At 43.6% G+C, this 27,251-nt stretch overlaps 2 protein-coding genes across 11 annotated transcripts in view; one reads left to right on the top strand and one right to left on the bottom strand.

Moving 5' to 3' along the window:
• WNT8B (Wnt family member 8B) lies at nt 1-25,478 on the top strand. The gene is made up of 6 exons (XM_012439436.3): nt 1-228; nt 20,788-20,821; nt 21,574-21,712; nt 22,742-22,867; nt 23,648-23,790; nt 24,005-25,478. Exons 1-6 carry the CDS (start codon nt 161-163, stop codon nt 24,548-24,550), a joined length of 1,056 nt encoding a protein of 351 aa, XP_012294859.1. The 5' UTR covers nt 1-160; the 3' UTR covers nt 24,551-25,478.
• SEC31B (SEC31 homolog B, COPII coat complex component) overlaps nt 1-27,251 on the bottom strand; it is a 66,042-nt gene that overhangs the window by 5,438 nt on the left and 33,353 nt on the right. The window contains exon 26 of one of the 10 annotated variants that reach the window (XM_012439430.3): nt 644-1,654. The exons of the other annotated variants lie outside the window; for them this stretch is intronic. Within the exon in view, the coding sequence (XP_012294853.2) occupies nt 1,583-1,654 (72 nt within the window). The 3' untranslated portion in view covers nt 644-1,582. Of the gene's footprint in view, nt 1-643; nt 1,655-27,251 lie in introns of those variants that run through there. 10 annotated transcript variants of the gene reach the window in all.

Here is a 27,251-nt window from a genome sequence, read left to right as displayed (position 1 = left end):
CCATTTCACCTCCCCTTAACTCTGTTTGGGATCGCTTACACACCAAGGAAGTTGGGCTTTGAGAATTCCATCCCACTGCCACTGAGGAGAATATTTCTCCATCTTGCCTATCCATCTCCCAGTTTTTTAGAATTTTCTCTAGCTGTTACTCCAGAGGATTATGTTTCTTTCAAAGCCTTCTGTGTACATCTCTCTTTTTACCTGTGTCCTCCAACTCAGCCACAGTTGGTAAGTAACCGAACTCTTACCTGAAACTGGGAACAGGTAAGTGTATGTAATATGTTGGGTAAAGCTCATTTCATTTCCAGAAATGTAGGAAGGCTTGAGATCTCTCCTAGGAAAAACTGTTCTATGGAGTGGGGCTCTTTCTAAATTTGTGGCTGATTTTAGTGAATCTTTAGGACCCCTACCAATAAAGGACTAATAATAGGAGGAGGAGTTCCTATTTTTATAAATTGCTATTCCACAAATATTCCAAGTGATGTGGGGGAAAATGGACAGCAGCCTTTTTTTTTTTTTTTTTTTTTTTAACCAAATACTGATGTCGGCATTGTGGAGAGGAGGATGGTAGTTCAAAGCAAGTTCCATTTGTTGAATCTGATCTTGAGGTGAAGTCTGGAGACAAAATTTAATGAGCTCTTACTTTGGACTTTCTGACTTTATTTTTTTTTCAGGATATTCTAAGTAATTGCTCAAACTGTCATTTTTTAGACATAAAAAATGTTATGTAAACTACTAAGTGGGCATTGGGTTAACAAACGTTTGAAACTAAATATTTTAGAAATATAAACATCTCAACAAATTTATATAATTTGTTCAATTTACAAACATTTCTAAATTGCTCAGAAAATCAGATAATGTATACGGAAGTACTGTGTAAATTATAAACACAAATGCTAAAGAATATCATCACCATTCTCATTTATCTCTTGGAAACCACACAAGCTATCTATACATGCAACTGTTCATAAGCAAATACACCAGTACACAATAACATACAGAATGCAGGTTGCTAGGGTGTTTGGAGTTTCTCTCCAGTTCAGATATAAGCTCAGTCTCTCTCTTCATCAGTTCTCATTTTGACCATCTATTTAACCAAGATATAAATCAAATTTCTACACAAACTGTTGAGGAAGCAAGAAAAGAAATTTCTTTGCTGAGATAAGCTTCCTTTGAGAATTGAAAATATATTTTTACCATAAATGAGTGTAGCCATCTTTATTGGAATGTTGATAAGTACGCCGACTTCATAAAACTATTTGCAAGTTAATACAATAATCTGCAACATTTCTAATTATAAGCAGAATCACCAATTAGTCCATTTTTAATTGGCATTTTAATTAAATATTTCAACATAAAAAAAAAAAGTCTCTCTTCTCTCCCCCTCATGAGAACAAAAAGACAAAAGGGAGAGGAGACTATTTCAGAGCATTTCTACTGATGTCCATGGTATTCTTCAGCTGATTCAGTATCAGCAAAAGAGAAACACGAGATTCCTTTTCCTAGTCACCAGGGCGGTGTGAATTGTTCTATAAAAAAATACCTTTACTGTGTGTTCCCTTCCCTGCTGGAGGGGTCATGTTCATTTCATTCCGATACTGACATAGCCACACTGAAAGGTGGCTGGGTTGCTTGTCTGTCCAAATTCAAGTGTCTGGATTCAAAAAGAAAAAAGAAAAAAAGAGATGTGAAAGAAAGTTCTAATTTAAAAAACAGGGTTTAAGAACCCCTCCTCCCCTTGCCTGACTTTGAGGAGAAAATGTACAAATCTCCCGTATAATACAATTAGATTTTAATTGCTTTTTCCTATAAGCCTCAATTTAAATTAAACATTTGTACTTCAGCAAGAATCTGTGGTGGCATTTGAAAAGTCACTTTTAAATTTCACATTAAATCTTGATCATGCTTCTAATGAAAGTATCAGGGTTTTGCATAAGGTCGTCTTCCCCTTTATGCCATGCAGAGAAATCTGACCAACCACAGCCTTTGAAATGCTTCTCTTAATACTTCATTATCAACCTTTTATGTAAGGACCTCAAAAGCATTTAACAAATAGAGAACCACAATTTCTGCTTGGCTGTTCAATTGTAGGCCTGCCTGAAATTACTGTCTAAAAAAGTCCATCAACAGAAATTCCTGGGCTTGAAAAGGAGAGAATAATGACGAGATTCCCCTATCATGTGCAGTTTGACTAGGTAAATCAGTACAAGATAAGTTTTTTGAAAAGTATTTGCCACAATTTTTTATAGTTGGGACACTTCCGAGGAGAACTGTCTTTTAGTAACTTGAGAAAATTCTTTCCTTTGAATTTATTTATCTTAATCCTTATGGCTCCAAAGAAAGAGAATGAGAATGCAGGATAAGCCAAACAGATGATGATGATTATAATGGTGGCCAGAGAGGAACCAATCTGATTTTCCTTCCAATGCACTTAATCATCTGGAATGAGCAGGCCTAGAAAGTGTTTTACCTTAACTGGTTGGCCCCATTTTACTCCAAATGATATCTCATAATGACACTGGGTCTTACCCAGTTTTGTTCATTTCTCGCTCTCTCCCCACCTAAGTCCGTCACCACCAAATCAGAAGGATGCCCCTGGACACAGCTGTAAACTGTAGCTCTGCTCTCATTCTTCAACAGAAGTTACCACCTCTACTTCTTTCCAAAGGTCTGCAGCAGGGATTTAAAACAGAGTCCATTTCTCTTCTGCAGTACAGAAAGAATTTGTCTAAAATCTTTGGATTTTATGGCAGCTTTTGAAAAACATTATCTTTTGGTCCTCTACATTTATGTTTTAGAGAAACCTTTCTATGGCTCTTGAAATCTCATCTGATGATGACATGTGGGATTCCTGATTGGCGAAGGAATCAGTTATTGGAGAAGGGTCTTTGAATCCATATTCTCACCAAGCATTGTGTAAAGCTGAAATTACTGTTCTCCACACTATGTGCTACTACTTTTAGGGGTATATTATGAACAATAAAATACAAACTCATTTAAAAATTACTGAATTTATACGGGGGTTCTGTCATAAGTTTTTGCCATGTTGAGTTTTTCCCACTAACAAATACAAAAAAGCTGAATATGATCAAGTGAAGATCCACTAAACCTGTCACGATAGGAGTGGATTTTCATCCTTAAAGAGGCTGGGGATCTCCGAAGTCAGAGAAATAAAAAGTAAGGTGGAAGAAAGAAAAGGACGAAAAAAAAAGTAAGGTGTGAGGAGCTGCTTTGGAATCTGGAAAAAAAATATGACAGTACAAAAGAGTAATTTAAAAGCATCCCCGGTTCATTAAAAAAAAAAGTTCCTGATCCATTAAAAAAAGCTGGGATTTGTGGAGTAGCTCTGAGGTGGGCACTGTAGGAAGGCCTGAGGGCTTTGAGAATTCCCAGGTTTCTTGTTGATGGCCTCCACAACTTGAGCCCTATGCGTTCCCTTCCAGAATCTCTATTTCTCTTGTCGTGAAAGACAATAACTCTTATATTATAATTATTAATAACAACAAAGGCTGTGAGGGTCCTGAGAAAAGACACTTCATTACAGTTCTTCTTATGAAACCAGTTTGTGGACAAGAAGGATGCTCTGAGATGCATCTTTGTTTTAGTTTTTGGTGGATAACAATATGACACAAAGAAGGATCTCCTTTGTGTGATATTACATAGTGACAAATGGGGCATTAAGAAAGGACCAGACGAAAAGGAGTTTGAATCCAAATGCTCTCTCTTCCATGGAAAGATATTTCTTTTTTCTTTTCTTTTTCCGAACTGGGAAAATTGGTTTAATGCTGCTCTATATTGGATAATACTATTATCTCTTAGGACTGTTAATAAAATTCCTTTTTTCTGGGCTCCAGTGACGCTTGTCTATTTTCATCAGAAAAGTGGGGGAGAATTCATATGGCTTAGAAAACGAGGTCAATATAATTTTTCTTAGGATAAATCTTTATTTTTCAGAAAGTGGATTTCTTTTTTTTCACTCGCTAAAGGATCAGGCCGGGTTAACAGCTGGGGGAAACACTGAGCTTGGGTCACATAAATAACATTCCCCATCGCCTCTCACTTGAAATATACCTGCACTCCCAGGACCTCTCAACGGAAACTACCATCCGCTTTGGGCAGACGCTTCAGTCTCATTAGAAGCTAAACTTTTATGGTTTGTTTTTCTCAATCTTTATCATAAGCCCCTGTTATGGATCATTTCATTTCTCTGTATGCTTCTTAGGTTAGAGTTTTCTCCAAGCCCAGAGAAAATCAGATCATAAGGGGGTCATTTAAATTCACCGTCATCTGACCAGTCCAAACTCGCTTTTAAAAACTAGGTTGTTTTTACAACTTCAGCAGCCTATGGTACTGGCACATTATGGGGCTATATTCCAGTAGTCCCAATAAGACCCTATAAGAGGGCCAATAGGTCAGTCTTTCTATGCAGCTCTGTAGATGAAATTCTTATACTCTCCAGGCCAAACTTACACCATCCTACTTTAGGAGGAATTTCCCCTTCATTCAAAACTGCAATTACCTTTTGCTGCTATGAATTTCAGTCCTTTTCCTGTACTCAGTTTCTTTAGGTTCATCATACACACTTTTAAGGTTCCATTCCTTATCGATATCTAGGATACTAAATAGTGAACCAGGAGACTGTCCACATTATCCTGTGTGGCATTTCCTCACCTTAATCCAAGGCATCTGGTGGAGCCCAGATTCTGGAGATTATTGCTTTTCAGGATAATTGGGTTTGTTTTAAAATTTTAATATTATGGGAAAAACATGTTTTTTCAAAGGTTGAGAACAGCATATATAACAAACCCCAATAACTCAGCTTCAACTGTTATCAATCTCTGACCAATCTTATTTCATCTATACTTTCTGTAGCATTTTTAACTGCATATATTTCTCTTAGTCCAAACCTTCCAAACTACCATGGTTCAAAATAGGAAGAAGAGGGCTAGCAAAAGGATTATCTATCCTGTGTCTGAGAGATCCAGGCCACTAATTAGAATGAAGCTTGGGGAACATTGTACATTTCTCCCATTGTCCTTGGGAGAAAATCAAGAATACAAACTAGCAAAAGAGAGTAAGTCATTCAAATGCATGTTTGAGTTTATTTCTATTGGACCTGTGGCTGGTTAGCGAAGACAGTAGAAATTGATGGTTGGATCAGATTGCGGAGAGACCATTTTACCATTTGGATTTAATTCCATTAAGCAGTAAAAATGGCACTAAAGTGCCAAAACCTGTCAATTTTCCAACCTTAAACTGTTCACCTAGTTGTTTTACAGGATAATTCTTAGAGTTACCATGTAGACCTACCTTCCTGATACTGATATAAACTGGTATTGTATCCATCAATGCAAAACACAAATATTTTCTAAAGTCTATACTGCAGGGACCAAGGCAACAAGATCAGAAAACAAAACAGAATTCTCTGCCTCCATCATGACTGCAGAAAAAGTTCCTGTGATCTCAGGCTTTCTGGGAATGGTGGCTTGAGCTGTTCTTAGCAGCTCTCGCTTAGAGACTAAGGAAAGGAGCCTGAGTATAGCTTATCCCCGCCGCAGTCCTCATTGAGATGCTAAGTGCTGACGTGATTTTCTGTAGCTTAGTATTTCTCAGCAGGGCTTGCTACAATACACAAAGAAGGAAGGAAATGAGGACAGGGAAGATATCCTATCACTCTATAAAATATCCCGAAATACAAATGACATATCAGTTGCAGGGGAAAAGATGATCCCCTGAACATTTGTGATTCACGTCTGAAGGAATCTGCCTGAGCTTCTTTTGCAAAGATCCGCGGTACAGACTTGTCCTGTGGGACAACTGGCTTGCAAGACTTGTTTTCTCTTTTCATATTTAGGGCACTGAATTATTATATAGAAAATTCACATTTATAAAAAACATTTTTAGAATGATTTACAGGGCTGAACTCCCTTTGAAGAAACAAATGGACTTTAAATTGGTGAACTGGATAGGGGAATATGACCAAAAGCCATGCATTCCTGAATGTTTCTTTCTATACTCATCTGGAAAAATACCTTTGGCCGGGTGCAGTGGCTCACGCCTGTAATCCCAGCACTTTGGGAGGCCAAGGCGGGCGGATCAACTGAGGTCAGGAGTTCAAAACTAGCCTTGACTAACATGGCGAAACCCTGTCTCTACTAAAAATACAAAAAATTAGCTGGCTGTCATGACATCTGCCTATAATCCCAGCTACTAGGGAGAATGAGGCAGGAGAGTTGCTTGAACCCAGGAGGCAGAGGTTGCAGTGAGCTGAGATTATGCTATTGTACTCCAACCTTCCAATCTGGGCAACAAGAGCGAAACTCCTTGAAAGAAAGAAAAGAAAAAGAGAGAAAGAGAGAAAGAAAAAGAAAGAAAGAAAAAGAAGGAAGGAGGCAGGGAGGGAGGGAGGGAAGGAAGGAAGGGAGAGAGAGAGAAAGAAAGAAAGGAAAGAGAGAGGAAGGAAGGAAAGGAAAGAAAGAGAGGAAGGAAGGAAGAGAGGGAGGGAGGGAGGGAAGGAAGGAAGGAAGGAAGGAAAGAAAGAGACCTTTCTTTGGCCCCAATCTCCACTGCAATCATTTATCTTTTTTCTTTCAATGCCGTCCTCCTGCAATGAGTCAGCACTAGCCGCTCTAACTCTTCACTCTCTGCAATCTGGCTTGTGTTCTACTGCCCTACTGAAACAGATCCCTCCACTGATACCAGCTTTGTTCCCTCTTGAGGCATTTTTAAGTAGGAGGAAATTTGTCTTTGAAAGTCTGAGTACTTCTCTTCAAGACTTCAGATACCTTGTAACTTCTACCTCCTAATCCCTTTCCCTAGTTAAATAGGAAAGCCTGATTTCAATACTTTAGAATGGGTAAGAATTAGTCATGCTTTTCACCCCTGAAAAAAAAATTTGCACTTTAAACTCAACTCTCTCAAATTGTATAGTGAATAGTTCCTAGTTCAAATACCCTCAGGGATGATCAGAGAAGGGTAGTGAAGAAAATCTGGGGACCAATGGGATATTATTTCACAGTTATTTGTAATTCCTACTTTCCATGTAATTGTGTGTGTGTGCACACATGTGAACATGCCTTTGTGTGTGCCATTCACATGTGTTCTATAGGTCAGAAGCTGTGGAACAGAGACAGTCACGTGGAAACTCACTCAGATGAGCTATCTTTGGGCTCTTTCCAGCCCAAGGCATCTTGAGAGTTCTATGGAGTGAAAAGCTAACGTCAGAACTTTCTAAGAGAAAACTGCTATCACTGGAGCACCTTCCAGCTATAGCTCCAGGCAGCTTCCCTACTCCACACCCTCCCCTCCTTAGCCTCTAAACCTGTAGTCCTTTTTTTTTTTTTTTTGAGAGCGAGTTTCGATCTTTTCAGCAGGCTGAAGTGCAGTGGCACAGTCTTGGCTCACTGCAGTCTCCGCCTCCTGGGTTCAAGCGATTCTCGTGCCTCAGCCTCCCAAGCAGCTGGGATTACAGGTGCTCACCACCACACCTGGTTAATTTTTATATTTTTAGTAGAGATGGGGTTTCACCATTCTGGTCAGGCTGGTCTCAAACTCCTGACCTCAGGTGATCTGCCCACCTCAACTCCCCGAAGTGCTAGGATTACAGGCATGAGCTACCATGCCTGGCCAGAACCTTAGTTTTTTTAAAAACAGGAAAACCCTAACTTAAATCTAAGTTACATAAACCACTGGGATTCAACTGCATTGAGACACACCTGGCACACTCGTGGGGCTGGCCTGCAAGAAGCTTGCTGCATAAGGCTGAGGAGCTTCCTGGGAAAGAACGCTGTTGCTAAGGGGAGAGGAAGTCCAGCACACACATTTGGCCTCGTCGTGCAAAGGGAGATGTACATCTAAATGTGGCATAGCATGGTACCTGGCACTCTGGTCCAGTGCCCATCTGTGGCATGGGCTATGCAGAATCAGGCATGTGTTCTCACCATGACTGTGAAACTACAACCCATACAATGTGATGTGCTAGAAACCATCTTGTGGGCTCTGCTAGTTTGGAGAACAGCCCCCAGAAAAGAAGAAACAGTTTAAACGCATGAATTGGTAAGTGGTTTAAACCCCTTGTCTGCAATGAGATATACTAGACAGAGAATGGAAACTTGCGATTTTCTGTGAACTTCCTAAGGTCATAAAATTGTAAACTTCTTCAGATGGTAACAGGTAAAGAAGCGCTCTTTCTATGAATGTGTGTGTATCTATGGATAGTGAATGTTAGATAAACAAACAAACAATAAAAAAACGGCCTAAGCACACAAATAAACAAAAGAAGCTTGGAGGCTCTCCAAGAGCTAAAACAGAAGCTGTGGCGTTTGTATTTGGGTTAATCTGAAGTCCCTCCCCTCCTGTCCCAGCTTCCTGGGAAAAAGTTTTACTGTGGATCAGGCTGATTATGGACTAGGCAATTCAGAAGGCAAAGCTATCCAGGGGAGAAGCCACATAATGCAGAAAGACATGCGTGTTTGAGGAGCTATAGTGCCCTAAATGAAAAAATTTTTAATTGTGGCTTGATTATAGCCACTGACGTGTTGCAAGGTTAGAAGATCCCTAGAGCAGCAAAGCAACAGAAAATGATAGAAAGTCTGCAGGGCTCTGCTTTGGACATTACCTGCAGCCTCACAACTACTAATGTATCTGTATCCACGGATGGTTTTTAACAGCTAGGAAAAGATATTCAGCAAGGAGAATAGCAAGGACCAAGACACACATTAAAAGGAAGGAGAAAGAACTTCTTTGTAAGTGTTCATATTAGAGGAGGTAGGGAAGGCAGGGACAGAAGGATGCAGTTTGACCACCAGCCTAGGTGGGATCGAGTGACAGCAGATGCTGCTTACAGTGAGACACTATTGTGAGCGCTCAGAAGAGGTGGGGGGGATGATTGCTCTCCCATATTCCTACTGTTGGAAAATCAACTTGGGAGAAGCATGAGCCTTAGAAGCTTATAGGAAAAAGGATAGACCTAAGAGTGAGTTACTTTCTTCAGGACTGGTGACAAGCATGCACAGGAGGTCTAAGAATGTAAGATAATAGCTGTGGCCTTAAAGACTTCTGTGAGTGAAGGTAGTGAATGGAGGGGCTAGAGGACAGATAGCCCCAGGCAAAGACTTGGAATCCTTATGGGCGTATTGCTCCCCCAACCCCTGGCAAATATTTGATTCCTAGTATGGAAATGTGTGCACAAGCAAGTCGGCAGTAATTGTTGGAAACACTCTATAACACAAAGAAAAACTACAAAGAAGGAAATAGACCCATGACTAATGATCAGTGCAGTTAGAGGTCCAGCCCTTCCAGGCAATGAAAGCTTTGAGAACTACCAAAACCAGAAGACACGTCACCCAGATACAAAAAAAGAGAATGTTGCAGTTGGAGAGCCATTTTCCAGAAGACTGGAGAAATAATCTAAGTCTCCCAGCCCCTCAGATTATTACTTAGGTATTAGATGCTTGCAAACATCTCCCTGTTCTCCCTCTGGCCTGGTGTTTCTCAAGTGAGGACTACCTGCAGTATAACCATCTTGGGAACCTGGGCATGCAGCTCTCTACCACTCATTCTCCCTCCTCCCTTACAACTACCGCTGAACAAGAGTCTCTGGAGTTGGGGCCCAGGAGTCTGCATGTGCAATAAACTCCCCAAGAGGATTCTCATGCAATCTACGTTTTGTACTTTACTGTCCTAGACTGATGAAACACCTCTAACAGAACACTAAAGCAAGACAGATACTACGAGGCCAGGCGCAGTGTCTCATGCCTGTAATCCCAGCACTTTAGGAGGCCAAGGTGGGCAGATTGCTTGAGGTCAGGAGCTCGACACCAGCCTGGACAATATGGCAAAACCCTGTCTCTGCTAAAAATACAAAACTTAGCTGAGTGTGGTGGTACATAACATGTATAGTCTCAGCTACTTGGGAAGCTGAAGCACAAGAGTTGGTTGAACCAGGGAGGCAGAGGTTGCAGTGAGCTGAGATCGTGCCACTGCACTGCAGCCCGGGCAACAGAGCAAGACTCTGTCTCAAAAAAAAGACAGATACCACGAGATGGGAGTAGGGTAGGGAGAAAATCCAGTCCTACCTAGGTCAGGCAGTGAGGCCACCCAACAGCTAATGGGAGTTGGTGGCGTGTGTTTGTTACACCCCTCACCACTGAGAATTGCAGTAAGGCCAGGGACAATTCTGGGGAAGATGCTGTCACCAAAGTCACCCTCTTTAGGTGCTTGGAGACAGCAGTAGGGTGAGCTTCTGTCAGAGTCTTACTGAGGAATTATCTGCTTATCTGGCCAGATCCTAGTCCCCTCATTTGCTTTTAAGTCAATGGAAACTGCCAGCTCTCAACGTAATCAGAAAGTGCACTGGTGCTTATTCTCCAGAGGGTCATTAGAGGGATGGAAGAAGTCCAGGGTAGTTGAGTCAGCAATGGCCAGAGTGTCATGGTCAGTGCACACTGCTCCTAGGTGAGCAAGGCACTTTCAGTGTGAGGTCCCTGAAGGCTGAGCATGGAAAGTGTATCAACACAACACTAGAGAGACAATTTAATACTTAAAATAAAATCTCCCATTTCTTTGCAAGCTTGGCACTCTTTGAAAAGACCACCCTTTGGGCTCACCAACTGTATTCAGCATAGCTGGCTACATCAGGAGAATGGGTAGGGATACAGGCCCCAGAAGTTTATCTAAATGAGTGACTATGGAATCTTCCCGAGAGTGCATTTGCTCTTAAGGAAGAGAACTGAGAAGTTCCAGCAATGAAGCTTGTCACTCGATTTGTTACCAAGCCCTCTGGTTACAGACCAACAAAGTGGGTGGGAGGATTACTAGGAGGGGGTGCTATAAGGCAAACCTAAAAAATATATATTTTACTAAAACTCTATAAGACCCTTTTACACAAGTGACTGTTTTGATACCTAAGTGGAAAAGTAAAACTCTAAAGGGGGTCAAAGGACATTTGTTCTTTCTTTAAAAAAAAATTAATAGATCCATTTTTTAGAGCAGACTTAAGTTTACAGAAAAAATGAGCAGAATGTACAATGAGCTCAGTGGCACAACCTCGGCTCACTGCAACCTCTGCCTCCTGGGTTCAAGTGATTCTCCTGCCTCAGCCTCCCAAGTAGCTGTGATTACAGATGCGTGCCACCACACCACTAATTTTTGTATTTTTAGTAGAGACGGGTTTTACCACGTAGGCCAGGCTGGTCTCGAACTCCTGACCTCAAGTGATCCGCCCACTCAGTCTCCCAAAGTGCTGGAATTACAGGCGTGAGCCACTGTGCCCAGACCAGAGAGCTTTTATATACAGTCATGCACTGCATAGTGACATTTTGGTCAATGGCGAATCGCATATATGACAGTGGTCCCATGAGATTATAATGGAGCTGAAAAGTTCCTATCGCTTAGTGACGTGGTAGCCATCTGAACTTCGCAGCTCAACACATCACTCACGTGTTTGTGATGATGCTGGTGTAAATGAACTTACTGCGTTGCCAGTTGTATAAAAACATAGCACATATAATTATATATAGTACACAATACTTGCTAATGATAATAAATGATTATGTTACTGGCTTATGTGCTTGCTACACTATACTTGTTCATTGTTATTTTAGAGTATCCTCTTTCTATGTATGAAAAGAAAAAAAGCTAACTGTAAAATAGCCTCAGGCAGGCCTTTCAGGAGTTATTCAGAAAAAAAATTAGCAGAGGAGATGACAGCTTCGTGTGTGTTATCGCCCCCAAAGACCTTCCAGTGGGACAAGCTGTGGAGGTGGAAGACAGTGATACTGATGATCCTGACCCTGTGCAGGCCGAGGCCAATGTGTGTGTGTCTTGGTTTGTAATAAAAAAGGTTGAAAGATAAAAACATTAATAGAAAAAAGCTTAAAGAATAAGGATATAAAGAAAAAATATTTTTGTACAGCTGTACAATATATTTGTGTTTTAAGCCAAGTATTATTACAAGAGTCAAAAAGTTTAAAAAATTTGAAGTTTACAAAGTAAAAAAGTTACAGCAAGCTAAAGTTATTATTGAGGAAATTTCAAAAATAAACAGCACGGCAGAGGTGTACAGCGCTTATGAAGTCTTCAGCCGTCTACGGTAATGTCCTAGAGTTTCACATTAACCCCCTCACTCACTGACTCACCCACAGCAACTTCCACGTCAGCAAGCTCCATTCATAGTGAGTGCCCTATAGAAGTACACCATTTAAAACATTTTTGTTTGTTTGATTGTTTGTTTGAGACAGAGTCTGGCTCTGTTGCCAGGCTGGAGTACAGTGGGTGCAATCCCGGCTCACTGCAACCTTTGCCTTCTGGGTTCAAGCAATTCTCCTGCCTCAGCCTCTCGAGTAGCTGGGACTACAGGCAACCGCCACCACGCCTGGCTAATTTTTGTGTTTTAGTAGAGACGGGGTTTCATCATGTTGACCAGGCTGGTCTCGAACTCCCAACCTCAGGTGATACACCTGCCTCAGCCTCCCAAAGTGCTGGGATTACAGGTATGAGCCACCACGCCTAGCCTATGTTTTGTTTAGATACACAAATACTTACCATCACGTTATAGTTGCCCACAGTAGTCAGTACAATATCATGCTGTACAGTTTTGTAGCCTAGGAGCAATGGGTATACCATATAGCATGGGTGTGTAGTAGGCTAGCCATCTTCGTTTGTGTAAGTACATTCTATGATGTTTGCACAGTGACAAAATCACCTAAAGACATTTCTCAGAACATAACCCTGTCATTCAGCCCCACCTCTGTGTACAATGTCCTTTAGTATTTGTTGATCCCTACTCTTCTATACATAGAACCCAGTGTGAGCAGCAACAGTCCCTGGAAAACGTGCCCAGTGGATGTGATGCTACCCAGATAAAGCAGAGCCTAAGCCAGGCGTGGGAGTTCATGCCTGTGATCCCAGAACTTTGGGAGGCCAAGGCAGGTGGATCACAAAGTCCTGAGATCAAGACCATCGTGGCCAAGGTGGTGAAACCCTGTCTCTACTAAAGATACAAAAATTAGCTGGGTGTGGTGGTGCACGCCTGTAATCCCAGCTACTCAGGAGGCTGGGGCAGGAGAGTCACTGGAACCAGGGAGTCAGAGGTTGCAGTGAGCTGAGGTCACGCCGCTGCACTCCAGCCTGGGTGACAGAGTAAGACTCTATCTCTAAATAAATAAATAAATAAGAAAGCAGAGCCTGTGCCCTGGCAGATGTGGTTGTTTTGTGGACATAGAAGGGAAGGCTAGTGCAATGAAAGGATAAAAAAGTAGCAGAGACAATGTGACAGTTAACTGGGTGTATTCATGAATGTGTGCAAAAGATTGCTTAGACCTCTCAGAAATACTTATGAGAATTTTTCAGGAATTAGGACTCCTGGATCAGTCAGTGGGAATAAAAGCAAGGGAAATGCGGGCTGCAGAAAAGCACAGCAGGTAAAGTACACGCTCTAGAGTAGGACTGCCTAGGATCCAATCTGAGCCTTACCACTTAACTAGCCGTGTGAGGCTGGCTGACCACTCTACGCTTCAGTCTCTGTTTCTGTAAAATGGAAGATATAATAGTTTCTACCTCATAAAATTGTGATAATTATATAAACTTAAAATATGTAAAACACTTTTAAAAGCACTTGGTCAGTCCTGGCAACACAACGGACCCCATTTCTACAAAAAATACAAAATAAAAATATGCCGTGCGTGGTGGCTCACCCGTGTCATTCCAGCACTTTGGGAGGTCGAGGTGGGTGGATCACTTGAGGTCAGGAGTTCGAGACTAGCCTGGCCAACATGGTGAAACCCTGTCTCTACTAAAAAGTACAAAAATTAGCCGGGCGTGGTGGCATGTGCCTGTAGTGCCAGCTACTCGGAGGCTGGGGTGGGAAGATTGCTTGAGTCTGGTAGGTCGAGGCTGCAGTGAGCCATGGTCAGGGCACTGTATTCCAGCCTGGACTACAGAGCAAGAGTCTCTAAATAAATAAATAAATAAATAAATGTACTTGGAGTGCACAAAATAAACACTCAATGAAAAGTATAGTACCCACCCCACGGAGTTGCTATGAAAATTTAAAAAGATGATACAGGTAAAGCACTTAGATGAGCTCCTCCCATACTTGACAAATGCTAGCTCTTATTACATGATATGATTAAACTTTATATATCAGTGTATACACGCACGTATACTGGGGGACTAACACAAGAAGAAACAATTATACAATTTTTACTTTGTAGTGTAAAAGCACAACTAACCACAGTTATTTATGTAACTTGCTCACCACTTATACCTAATTACCATGAAGCACAATAACGATTATACACAGCACTAAGAGTGTCAGATTGACTCTGCTAAAGGTTTGATTAGAGCACTAACCTCTGTGTACACATGCTCGGTGTTTGCTGCCTGTTACTCTTATAGTACAATCACGTGATAATGTAGCACAGTCATCTGCTCTCTACATTAAACAATTAGTGGGAGCACTGGCTTGCCACGGACTTCTTACATTCCTCAAAATCTTTTTGCAGTTCTCTTTCTCCTTAAATTCTCTGTTGCATCTGATGATCTATCTTTTTTAGTTCAAAATCCTTTTATTGAATTCACTTTTACAGGCACTTACAATGCTCAAAGTACCAGATTAGGAACTGGAGGGTATACAGAGATAATTAAGGCAGCCCGTACTTACAGCCAAGTATAAGGGAGGAAAGGGAAAGCTTAATAGAAAACAGAGAAAACTTGCTGTGAGACTTCAAGACGTGCTGGTTGTGGCTTTTGCACCAGTACTTATTCAAGAATAAGTGAGATTTTTAAATAAGAGCTTTATTGAGGTATAATCTACATACCATAAAAGGCACTCTTTAAAAGTATACAAATCACTAATTTTTTTTAGCCAATTAATGGATTAGTGCAACCCTCACCACAATCCATTTTAGAACATTTTAATCACTCCAAAAAGATATTGTGCATCTTTTCATGTGCCTATTGGCTACTTGCATATCTTCTTTGAGGAAATGTCTATTCAAGCCCCTTACTGATTTTTTTAAAAAACTGATTGATTGATTAGGACAGAGTCTTGCTCTGTTTCCCAGGCTGGAGTTTAGTGGTGCACGCTTGGCTCACTGCAACCTCTGCCTTCTGGGTTCAAGCCATTCTCCTGCCTCAGCTTCCCGAGTAGCTGGGGACTACAGGTGTATGCCACCACACCCGGCTAATTCTTGTATTTTTTGGTGGAGACAGGGTTTCACCACGTTGCCCAGGCTGGCCTTAAACTCCTGACCTCCAGTGATCTGCCTGCTTTAGCCTCCCAGAGTGCTGGGATAACAGGCATGAGCCACCACGCCCAGCCCCTTGCTGATTTTTTAATCAAGTTTTGCTGTGGTTGAGTTTTAGAAGTCATCTATATATTTTGTATATTAACCCCTTAACAGATACGTGCATTGCAAATATTTTCTCCTATTCTGTGAGTTATCTTTTTGCTATCTTGATGGCGTTTTCTGGAGTGCAAATGTTTTTAATTTTGAAGAAGTTCAATTTATCTATGCTTTGTCACTTGCGCTTTTCTTATCCTATCTACAAAACCACTGCCAAACCCCACATCACAAAAATGTACATGCATCCTTTGTTCTAAGAGTTTTACAGTTTTTGCAGTTACTTTAAGTCTATGATATGATACATTTTGAGTTAATTAAAGGGGATGGGGGAGTTGTAATGTTAAATAAATATACGTTGTGCAGTAACAATCCATCATCATTTTGTATGTGTATATCCAGTTGTCCCAGCACCACTGGCTGCAAATACTAGTAGGTGAGATTTAACAGAACAGCTGAACAAAGGCAGAGAGGCATGAATGCATGGGTGCTCAGGAATAGCAACTGGTTCAGCTTGACTAGAGGATTGGACAGGTAGGGATGTTTAATGGGAAATGAGACCGGGAAGGTTATGTAATCAGTGTAATCAGATGATGGAGGGTCTTGAGTACCAAAAGCTGGAAAGCTGTGGAAGATTCTTGAGCAGAAGAATGACATCAGAATCAGTCTTTCAGAAGATTGGTCTAGCTGAAGACTATACATTTGGTAACTGATTGGATGATGAGAGCAAGTTGGTAGATACTTGGCAAAATGGGGGTTCCATTAATTAAAAAAAAAAAATAAGTCAAGCGAGGAGAAGTAGCTAGTTTGGTAGGAAAGATGAGTTAGCTTTTAGATAAACCGTCTTCACAATTTGAAACATTCCCAGTAGAGAAATCTAGCTTTCACATGGAAATGCAGCTCTGAATCTCAAGAAAAAAGTTAGGGATGAAGTTAAGGATTGGGGAGACACCACTTAATCAAGATGGCTAGAACCATGGGCGTGAATGAGGAGGTCCCCCTCTCTCTCTAGATAGCTGCTCCTTTAGAGTTTCCTCAGATGATATTTCTTCCTAGTCCCACCCCTAAATGTGGGTTCCTGCATTCATTCATTCAACGAACATTAAAATACACACACACACAAACACACACACACACATATATATATTTTTGAGATGGAGTTTCACTCTTGTTGCCCAGGCTGGAGTGCAGTGATGCAGTCTCTGCTCACTGCAACCTCCACCTCCTAGGTTCAAGTGATTCTCCTGCCTCAGCCTCCCAAGTTGGAATTACAGGTGCACGCCACCACGCCCAGCTAATTTTGTATTTTTAGTAGAGATGGGGTTTCTCCATGTTGGTCAGGCTGGTCTTGAACTCCCAACCTCAGGTTATCCACCCGCCTCGGCCTCCCAAAGTGCTGGGATTACAGGTGTAAGCCACTACACCCAGCCTAAAATATATTTAACAAACATTTAATAAACATTATTAAATGCTTATTATTGCCAGGCACTATTCAAGGCACTGGTAATACTTGGTGAACAAAATAGTCCAACCGATGACAACAACACAATTTGCCTTAATGGCACTTATAGCCTAGTGGGAGGAGGCAAACAGTGAATAAATAAATATATAAAGCATATAGTGTTCATAAGCAGAGAAAGGGGATGGGGAGATGGAGTTGCAATTTTAAATAGGATGATGAAGGGAGGGCTCAGGGAGAAGGACACATGTGATTAAAGGGCTGAGATAGGTGAAGGAACAAGCTTATAGACAACTGAGTCCAAAGCATTCCAGGATTCCAGGAACAGAGAACAGTCAGTGCAATGACCTCAAGGCTGGAGAGTGCCTGGTAGGTGAGAGGAACAACAAGGAGATCGGCACAGCCGGCGAAGAGCAGCGAGGGGAAAACAGGAGATCAGGTCAGAGGTGTAACTGGAGGCCAGATTGTGAAGGGCTTAGAAACCACGGTAAGAATTAACTTCTTCTGGTGTGAAATAGGAAATTATTAGAGGATTTTGAGCAGAAAGTAGCAACATTCGATTTGTATTTTAAAGGTATTACTCTTTAAATGGACCACTCATTTCGAGAATAGAATTTGGGAGAACAAAGGCGGAAGCAAGATCAATCAGTCGGCTTCTACTATAATCCAGACAAGAGAGGACAGCTTGAGCCAGGGTGAGAACAGCGAAGGTGCTGAGAACTGGTTAGATGCTGGAGATACTTTGAGCTGGAGCTAGCAGGACCTGAGGACAGACTGAAACAGGATGTGAGAGAAAGAAAGGAGTCAAAGATGACTCTTGGCTTGGCACAGTGGCTCATGCCTGTAATCGCAGCACTTTGGGAGGCCAAGGCGGGCAGATTGCTTGAGGTCAGAAGTTTGAGACCAGCCTGGCCAAGGTGGCCAAACCCTATCTTTACTAAAAATACAAAAATTAGCCAGGTATGGTAGTGCATGCCTGTAATCCCAGCTTCTTGAGAGGCTGAGGCACAAGAATTGCTTGAACTCAGGAGGCAGAAGTTGTAATGAACCAAGACTACGCCACTGTACTCTAGCCTGTGCGACAGAGCAAGACTCGGTCACAAAAAATAAAAATAAATTAAAAATAATGTGACTCTTTATGATTTTTGTCTGAACAACTAGGAGGAATAGTCCTTTACTTAGATGGAGAAGATAGGGAAGACTACAGAAGGGGTAGGCTTGGGTGGTGGCAGTGAGGATCGGGAGTTCGGTTTTGCACATGCGCAGTTTGAGATGCGTGTTAAACACTGGAGAGATGCCAAGAATATGGTTGGATATGCAAGTCTAGAGTTCAAGCAGAGGTCTGAGAAGAGTGGGGAGGGTTCAGGAAGGCATAAACCCTTTGAATGGTCCTGAATCTGGGTAATATCATCAGCATCTGTACAACCTCACGGGAAATGAGAAGCCTGGACCTCCATCTGGGAGTATACTGGTTTTATCATGTGCTGTCTGTATGGCGCCTCCGTTTGTTAAACAAGATTTATATCTTCAAAAAAATTTATATCTTCAACGTTCATTAGCATCTTTCCTTCAATCACATAACTATCCCTAGGTGGCACCCATACAAACACTTGAATTCCTTCCTTTTTGGTTCTCTTTGCATCTTCTCACAACACACACTTATTATGTTTTATGCAATCTATATTTTACCTGCAAAAGGACATCACGCCATTGTCTCATTGACCAAGAACAAGATCCTCCTCCTTTGGTACTCACCATAGGACAGTCTTTTTTTTTTTTGAGACGGAGTCTCTCTTTGTCTGTCGCCCAGGCTGGAGTGCAGTGGTGTGATCTTGGCTCACTGCAACCTCTGCCTCCCAGGTTCAGGCAATTCTCTTGCCTCAGCCTCCTGAGTAGCTGGAACTACAGGTGTGCACCACCACACCTGGCTAATTTTTGTATCTTTAGTAGAGACGGGGTTTCTCCATGTTGGTCAGGCTGGTCTTGAACTCCTGACCTTGTGATCAGCCTGCCTTGGCCTCCCAAAGTGCTGGGATTACAGGTGTGAGCCATGGCACCTGGCTGAGTCTTTTCAAGGTTCAAATATATCTGCAAATAACTTGGAGGTTAACAACACAGGTTGGCCGGGCACAGTGGCTCATGCCTATAATCCCAGCACTTTAGGAGCCTGAGGTGGGCCTGAAGTCAAGAGTTCAAGACCAACCTGGTCAACATGGCGAAACACTGTCTCTACTGAAAACACAAAATTAGCTGGGCTTGGTGGCACACACCTGTAATCCCAGCTACTTGGCAGTCCAAGACAGGAGAATCACTTAAACCCAGGAGGCAGAGGCTGCAGTGAGCCAAGATCGTGCCACTGCACTCCAGTCTGGGCAAGACAGAGCAAGACTCTTGTCTCAAAAAAACAAACAAATGAACAAACAAAATACACGTCCTGAGAGGTGGAGTCTGCAGTGAGCAGCAATCGCACCACTGCACTCCAGCCTGGGCAAGACAGAGCAAGACTCCATCTCAAAAAAACAAAACAAAACAAATAAACAACAAAAAAAACAAACCAAACACAAGTCACTTTATAGGAATGTTGTTCAAATAAGGCCTATAGTGTTGTTCCATGACAGGTTCTCAATTAAGACTCATTCGTTGATCAGTTGGGCTAGATCAGGGCATCATACAAATCTTTGCATATTGTAGGATCTTCTAGGAAAGAGTACTCTAGAATCTCTATCACTCCCTGTAGTTCTGGCTTAGACTCCTTTCACAGGGAGACGCGTCATGGCTATGGCAAAGCTTTTTCTTTGTCACTCAATTTGTTTTGTTGTTTTGTTTTCTTTCCCGATAATTGTCTTATGGAAAATGGGAACTACCTCTGTCAGGCTTGGTAATGTCCAAAATCTCTGAATGTTATTCCTAACATAAAAAGTGTTGAGTTGGAACAAGCTCAGGCCCCTTTCCCCAAGGCAAAGGGCCTGGCTGACTCCTCTAACATGTCTTTAAGGATCAGAAATTCATCTCCAAACCTCATTTCCAAATGGCTTTGGAAACTGTGAATTCATTTAAGTCATTCTGAATTTTATTTTTGTGTTTTGCTGGTGCTACTATACCTGATCGAGCAGTGGTTCTTTTCAATTGACTTAATGTTGCCTATCAAGCTTTAAAAAGTAGGTCTTAGTTTTGCTAGACTTCATAGTATTTTTATATTTTTAGTAGAGACAGGGTTTCACCATGTTGGCCAGGCTGGTCTCGAACTCCTGTTCTGGTGATCCACCCACCTTGGCTGCCCAAAGTGCTGGGATTACAGGCGTGAGCCACTGCGCCCGACCATGTACCACAGTTTTTTAAACCATTCACCCTTTGAAAGACGTTGGGTAGTTTTCAGCTTTTGACTATTATGAATAAAGTGGCTATGAGCACCCCGGTACAAATTTCTGAGTGAAAATAAGTCTTCATTTCTCTGGGATAAATGCCCAAGAGTGCAATTGCTAAATCATATGGCAAGTTCATTTCTGTTTTTTGTCTTTTGTTTTGTTTTGTTTTTGAGACAGAATCTCACTCTGTCGTCCACGCTGGAGTGCAGTGGTGCAATCTCGGCTCACTGCAACCTCCACCTCCCAGGTTCAAGTGATTCTCATGCCTCAGCCTCCCAAGTAGCTGGGACTACAGGTGTCTGCTACCATGCCCCGCTAATTTTTGTATTTTTAGCAGACGGGTTTTCGCCATGTTGGCCAGGCTGGTCTCGAACTCCCGACCTCAAGGGATCCGCCCACCTCAGCTTCCCAAAGTGCTGGGAATACAGGCATGAGCCACCGCACCTGGCCGTAAATTATCTTTACTAGGTTTGTAATGCAGTGTTTCCTGGGTAAAACTAGTTTCCCTTTCTTCCTATTACATTTGCTGAAATAATTCTTACCACTCTTGGAAGCAGAAACAAGTTGGTGTCTCTGCATTATATTCTGTTTTTTGTTTTGTTTTGTTTTTCTCTTATAGGTCAATGAACAATTTTCTGATGACTGGTCCAAAGGTAAGAACCAATTGCTTTAATTGATATGGATGTCACTAATCTTAGCCTGTTGACTAAAGATGATAAATGTAGACTTTTCATTATATCCACATCTTTTATTATGCTGTATATATTACAGATAGAAAGACTGAGACCCAGAGAGTGTTAGGAACACATCTAAAACCACATAGCAAACCACTGTCAGAGCTGAGATAAGAACTCAGGAACACTAATTCTGAATTTATGACTAGAATTTTCAGAGCCATAAAAATCAACGACAGCCTTTTATAGCTGTCAGGCTGCAAAGTCATATGTCCTTCTCAGGGCCAAATGCTGGAATTGTACTCATGATCTTTACATTCATGGCATTTTCAGTTCCAAAATGTTGTTTTCTAAGATGGTCATGTGATGAGAACTGCTTAAATTTCATGAATTATGTGATTTGGGCTCATTTTGGAGAGGCAGTATAGTGAATAAAGGATAATAGGGAATAGAGTCTGATGAAACTGAGTTTCATTTCTAGTTGTGACATTTGCTAGCTCTGGGACTTTGGACAAATTACTTTACCTCACTCCCTGAGCCTCGGTTTCCTGAACTATAAAATAGTGCCTATTTCACAGCTCCTCTGTGATGTCAAATGAGACAGCATATTTAAATGCTTACTCTGTCATTCTTTTGGAGGAATGAGAGTGAGCAGGAAGAGAAGGGTTTGGTCAGTTTAGGGTAAATACCTCCTAAGTTCAGTCTGAATTTTTACCCCTATGTCCCTACAGGCTTACCTGATTTATTCCAGCAGTGTGGCAGCTGGTGCCCAGAGTGGTATTGAAGAATGCAAGTATCAGTTTGCCTGGGACCGCTGGAACTGCCCTGAGAGAGCCCTGCAGCTGTCCAGCTATGGTGGCCTTCGCAGTGGTAAGAAAAGCCTCGTCTACAGCTCCTGGACCCCCTGGTCACAGGTTAGAGCCCTAGGGATAGTCCCTTCCCTCCTCGACACCCTTATTCCTCACCTGCTCTCTTCTCTTAGGTCATCTCCATCTCCAGGATCTTCTCTTTTCCTTTTCTACCTCCTTTTTCCCACCTGTAGAGTTTTTTCTTTCTTAACACCATCATTGCTCAACAAATGGATCTTGCCTTACTGCCTTCTCATACCATCCTTGGCCTCCCAGTTGGCTAAAGGTCACCTCACAATTTAAGTTACATCAGGAGGTAGGCAGGGGTCATAATTCTTCATTCCTCTTAGCCCCTTCCTTAGCAGAGGTGCTGGGCAAGTGGAGACTGACTTGGAGATCAGATTCCCATGGAGAAGATAAAGAGTGGCCATGTCACTGGACCCTCTGGCCACAGGTTAGAGCCTCAGGGATAGTCCCTGGCCATGTGACCAGGGGATTCAGTGGCACAGCCACTCTTTAGGGACTCTTAGACCCTAGTGTTCCAGGAAAAAGTGGGGATGGGTTCTTTATAACCTAGCCTTCAGATTCATCTCCCTCCCCATTCCTTCCTTAGGCTCTTTCCCACCCAAATCATTTACAGTCATGTGTGTCAACAGTACCCTAGCCACCTGGTCATAAAACGTGTGTCCTGAAAAGACAGGAGAGGAGAAGAGTAGGGCTAAGGCCAGGGGTGAAGCAGACAATGGAAGAGGGTAAGAGACACTATAAAGATGAGAAGGCCAGGCACAGTGGCTCAAGCCTGTAATCCCAGGCCCTTTGGGAGGATGAGGTAGAAAAACTATCTGAACCTGGAGTTCAAGACAAGCCTGGGCAACACAGTGAGACCCTATCTCTGCAAAAAGTAAAAGTTAACAAAAATAATAAAGATGGGGAAATAGGATGGAGCTGGGAAAAGAGGATACAATGATGGTTATTAAAGAAAGGCAGCATGGCTGATATTTCTTTGGGCTGCAACCCCTCCCTCTAACTCTGGATTTTTGGTTCCTGCTAGCTAATCGGGAGACCGCATTTGTGCATGCCATCAGTTCTGCTGGAGTCATGTACACCCTGACTAGAAACTGCAGCCTTGGAGATTTTGATAACTGTGGCTGTGATGACTCCCGCAACGGGCAACTGGGTGAGTAGTCATGTGGGGATGGGTAGCATAGGCCAGTTCAATTCACATAACAGATGAAAAGCCTGATGGGGATGAACAAGAGCCGTATTCTTCTAAATATGAAGAAAGCCACGTGGAAGATGTGTGAATGAGTTTGATCCAAAACCCAAAAATGACAAGCCAGGTTAAATGTAGCTTAGGACCTTTTTTTTCCATTGAGTAGCTCCCCTAATTTAAACAGAATTATAAAGAAACAACACTCGGGGATTCCTTCTCTCAAACGCAGGGGGAACTTCCTTCCATGTTGCCTATCTCGGTCTACTTTCTATTCTTTAGCTCCAGTGCCCTCTCCAATCCCCCGTGCCCTCTCGACCAGTTTCCAACATCGTTGTTCCATATTTCAATTGTGCCCCTCTTTCGCCCTCAATGCTTGCACTTTCCTCATCTTTTCGGCACCATTTTGTCACTTCTGGACTTCAATCACCAGCAGAGCACGTGCACCCTCTGCCCATGGGAAGAGGCACTGTTGGCAGAGGAGTGTACTGGCACCTTGCAGAGAATCCACTCCGCAACTACATACGTTATTGAGCCCTGAGCAGGGGATTGGCTGAACCTGGAAGTGGGCGTGTAAAGGTGGCAAAAACAAATCTAGACGGCCGCTGATCTGGATACATGGCACTCGCCCAATCTTAATCCTCTCCTATCCTGGACCCCCCCAACCCCAACCCAATTAGAAACAGCAGCCCAGGAGGCTCTGCGCCCGCTTATTCAATGACCTGTCCTTCCCCTGCACTTTTCCAGGGGGCCAAGGCTGGCTGTGGGGAGGCTGCAGTGACAATGTGGGCTTCGGAGAGACGATTTCCAAGCAGTTTGTCGATGCCCTGGAAACAGGACAGGATGCACGGGCAGCCATGAACCTGCACAACAACGAAGCTGGCCGCAAGGTGAGTCCCGCAGCCCTGGGGAATAGGCAGCTGCTGGCTCCATTCACTACCAGCCCCAGGTGCGGACAACTCTTCGGTTCATTTAAAAGATTGGCAAAATGAGGTACCAAGTGGGTTGGCCCAGTAGACTAACTAGACTCCTCCCAACTCCCGCAGGGGCAGAAGCTCGTCTCGTGCTTCATCCCGGGCCTCTCACTCCTAGCTCTCTCCCCAGGCGGTGAAGGGCACCATGAAACGCACGTGCAAGTGCCACGGCGTGTCTGGCAGCTGCACCACGCAGACTTGTTGGCTGCAGCTGCCCGAGTTCCGCGAGGTGGGCGCGCACCTGAAGGAGAAGTACCACGCGGCACTCAAGGTGGACCTGCTGCAGGGTGCTAGCAACAGCGCGGCCAGCCGCGGCGCTATCGCCGACACCTTTCGCTCCATCTCCACCCGGGAGCTGGTGCACCTGGAGGACTCCCCGGACTACTGCTTGGAGAACAAAACTCTAGGGCTGCTGGGCACTGAAGGCCGAGAGTGCCTGAAGCGCGGGCGAGCCCTGGGTCGCTGGGAACGCCGCAGCTGCCGCCGGCTCTGCGGGGACTGCGGGCTGGCAGTGGAGGAGCGCCGGGCGGAGACTGTGTCCAGCTGCAACTGCAAGTTCCACTGGTGCTGCTCAGTCCGCTGCGAGCAGTGCCGCCGGAAGGTCACCAAGTATTTCTGTAGCCGCGTAGAGCGGCCGCGGGGGGGCGCTGCGCACAAACCAGGGAGAAAACCCTAAGGGTTTCCTCTGCCCCCTCCTTTTCCCCACTGGTTCCTGGCTTCTTTTAAAGACCCCGGTAATTGCGGAACCTAGGGAATGGGGAGCCCACACTCCCAGACCTAGGCATCCTGAGAGGGAGACTGCAATTTCTCCGAAGCTTGCCACTTTCCAACCTGTTCCCCCAATTCCTCTGTGCTCTCCTAGAGCTCTGAATCCTCCTGGCAGCCACACCTAGGACTGAGAACTCAGACCCTGAGCTACGGATCTTCCTTGGATTAGGATGAGAATAGGTGTTCCTCCTCCCCTCTCCTAGCAGCCCGAATGCCTGCCCGGCCTATTAAGCCTTAGGCACTGGAAGAGCCCTTTTCAGACAGGCAGGGCTCAGGTAAAGCGGCGGCTTTGCCCTTTTGCCCAGTGTTTGCTACCAGGGCTCACCCACTGCTGAACCTCTCTTCTGCAGAACTCCTCCCCTACCTGCTGACACAGACTCCCCAGGAATCTTGAATGCTTTCTCTCTTCTCCCTTTCCTTTCTTTCCCTGAAAAGAAACTGAGGAAACTGGCCTGGGAAAACCACGTCTTTGGGGTTGGTTCCTCGAGGCAGAAGTTGAAGATGGAGGAGAGGGAGCCCTGGAGTGATGACTCGAACACCAAGGGTGCTACTCATCCTTGTGATACCATGTCATGAATGGACTTTACTAGTGGGGCAATGACCTGCCTGGACAGTCACCCACAGGACTCCAGATACAGACCCCAAAGGTCTAGGAACTATGTTAAGGGCAGAGTACAGTCATTTCCTATCCTTTAAAGGTAACTTCTCCCTGCTCCTGACCTACTTCCTTCTAGCAACCAACTCTACTTCTTCCCCAAAGGATCTTTGTTCCTCTGAGCCAAGAGTGAGGTAAATAAAGCCACTTTCCTATTCAGATTCTGGTCTGCACCTCTAGAGGCAGGTCATAAGAGTGAGAAACTGAGCCCCTTCCTTCTCACTAATCCAATCTGGTTCTCAAATAGGCAGGATTCAAAGCACTGGATATCTTCCTTCGATGAGTAAACTTCCTGCAATGCAACTGTTGCTAATGGGAAGGTCAGCACCTTGAACTCTAATTTATTGCAGTCGTTGTGACGTGTGTGCTTTTTCTAGGTACTGCACTTACTCTTGAGGATAGTGGGGTGGGATGTTGTAACAGATACAATCTTAGGCTCTCTCCTCCCTCCTATCTTGGCAGGATACCATCCTCTCTGGAGCCTCACTTCCCTGGTGGCCCAAGTAGTTACCTGGATTGAGGCTAATCTGCCAAAGATTAGTAAATCATCTATATAAATCTTCTAATACATTCACTCAATAGCCATGAGCTTGCTGCTTGTGGTACCTGAGTCTTCTGGTTTTATTCTCAGAAAGGAGTACACCAGGGACTTGTTTATGAAACAGAGCAAGTCCTTGGGGAGGGAAGAACCAATCCCTGACAGACCCTCTGTAACCCAAGGAGCTTCCCAGCCAGCTTTCTTGCCCTAGGACAGTCCCGGGTGTGGGACTGAGCAGCTCTTCTGGAGCAGAACTGGTCAGATGCTAGACAGCCTCAGCCTTCCTCTCCCAGAGTAGGAGAAAGCAGTGTGGCTGGTTCCAGGTAACAAAAGTCAAGACTCTAGGGGCTCACCTGTAAGAGTGGAAGGCTCCCGTATTCCAGACTGAGGCAACGGCCAGGTCAGATCCCAAGTCCCTGGCCTCACTCACACCTTCTGGTCTTACTAACACTGAGGAGAGAGTTTCTCCTTCCTGACCAGGGGATACACTTCCTTTCAGGTGTTCCTAGTGCTTCATTTCCAGCTCTATCAGCAAAAGGCCCTTCACGTCTTCCCTCCGCTTTTATCTGGGCCTCCTGAATCTCCCAACTCACCTTTCCTCTTTAAACAGCAGTATATACTAACCTACCTGTCCCACTTTGCAGAATTACTTAATAATGTACATAAAGAGTTTGGCAAGGCAGCTAGAAAATTTAAAAGTACAATGTTGTAAAGTAAAGCTGCATTCTCAGGAAGTCTCTTAGCATAAAAGCAAGAGTAGTATTGTGCTTCCTATTTGGTAACTCTAGGTCAGCACTCTGTATCATGCTGCCAGAACATTATTTCATAGGTTGTTGTTTTTTGCTTTTGGTTTTTGTTTTTGAGATGGAGTCTTGCTCTGTCGCCAGGCTGGAGTGCAGTGGTGTGATCTCGGCTCACTGCAACCTCCTCCTCCCAGGTTCAAGGGATTCTCCTGCCTCAGCCTCCTGAGTAGCTGGGACCACAGGTGCACACCACCATGCCCAGCTAATTTTTGTATTTTTAGTAGAGATGGGGTTTCATCATGTTGGCCAGGATGGTCTCGATCTCTTCACCTCGTATCTACCCACCTCAGCCTCCCAAAGTGCTGGGATTACAGGCATGAGCCACCGCGCCTGGCCTAGGTTATTGTTTTATATCCTCAAATGAATACCAGATTCATTCCAGTTCTAACAAGAAAACATGACTGAGCTGCCTTGGATCTGTATTGCTTTTCCCTTCCTTTTGCAATAACCACTTGTTCACTTGTTCATTCAACAAACACAAGTGGAGACGGTAGCGAACAACCACCGCCATCGCTGCATCATGGAGCTTCAGTTCTCACCTTACACTCAATTGCCAGGGCTGTGGTCCCTTTACAAAGCAGACAACTCCAGAACTGTGCTTGGGAAGACAGCT

This window comes from Aotus nancymaae, unplaced genomic scaffold, assembly GCF_030222135.1.
Source record: "Aotus nancymaae isolate 86718 unplaced genomic scaffold, 86718_ANA_hifiasm-v0.15.2.pri h1tg000010l, whole genome shotgun sequence".
Taxonomy (NCBI): Eukaryota; Metazoa; Chordata; class Mammalia; order Primates; family Aotidae; genus Aotus; species Aotus nancymaae.
This window is presented reverse-complemented; position numbering and strand designations above follow the sequence as displayed.

What these genes read in the sequence shown, in the direction of transcription:
- WNT8B (XM_012439436.3), top strand. Translation starts at nt 161, where the DNA reads ATGTTTCTTTCAAAGCCTTCTGTGTACATCTCTCTTTTTACCTGTGTC. An exon ending in CTCCAACTCAGCCACAGTTG is followed by an intron (nt 229 to 20,787) that starts GTAAGTAACCGA and finishes TTTCTCTTATAG; the next exon opens with GTCAATGAACAATTTTCTGA. An exon ending in CTCCCGCAACGGGCAACTGG is followed by an intron (nt 22,868 to 23,647) that starts GTGAGTAGTCAT and finishes GCACTTTTCCAG; the next exon opens with GGGGCCAAGGCTGGCTGTGG.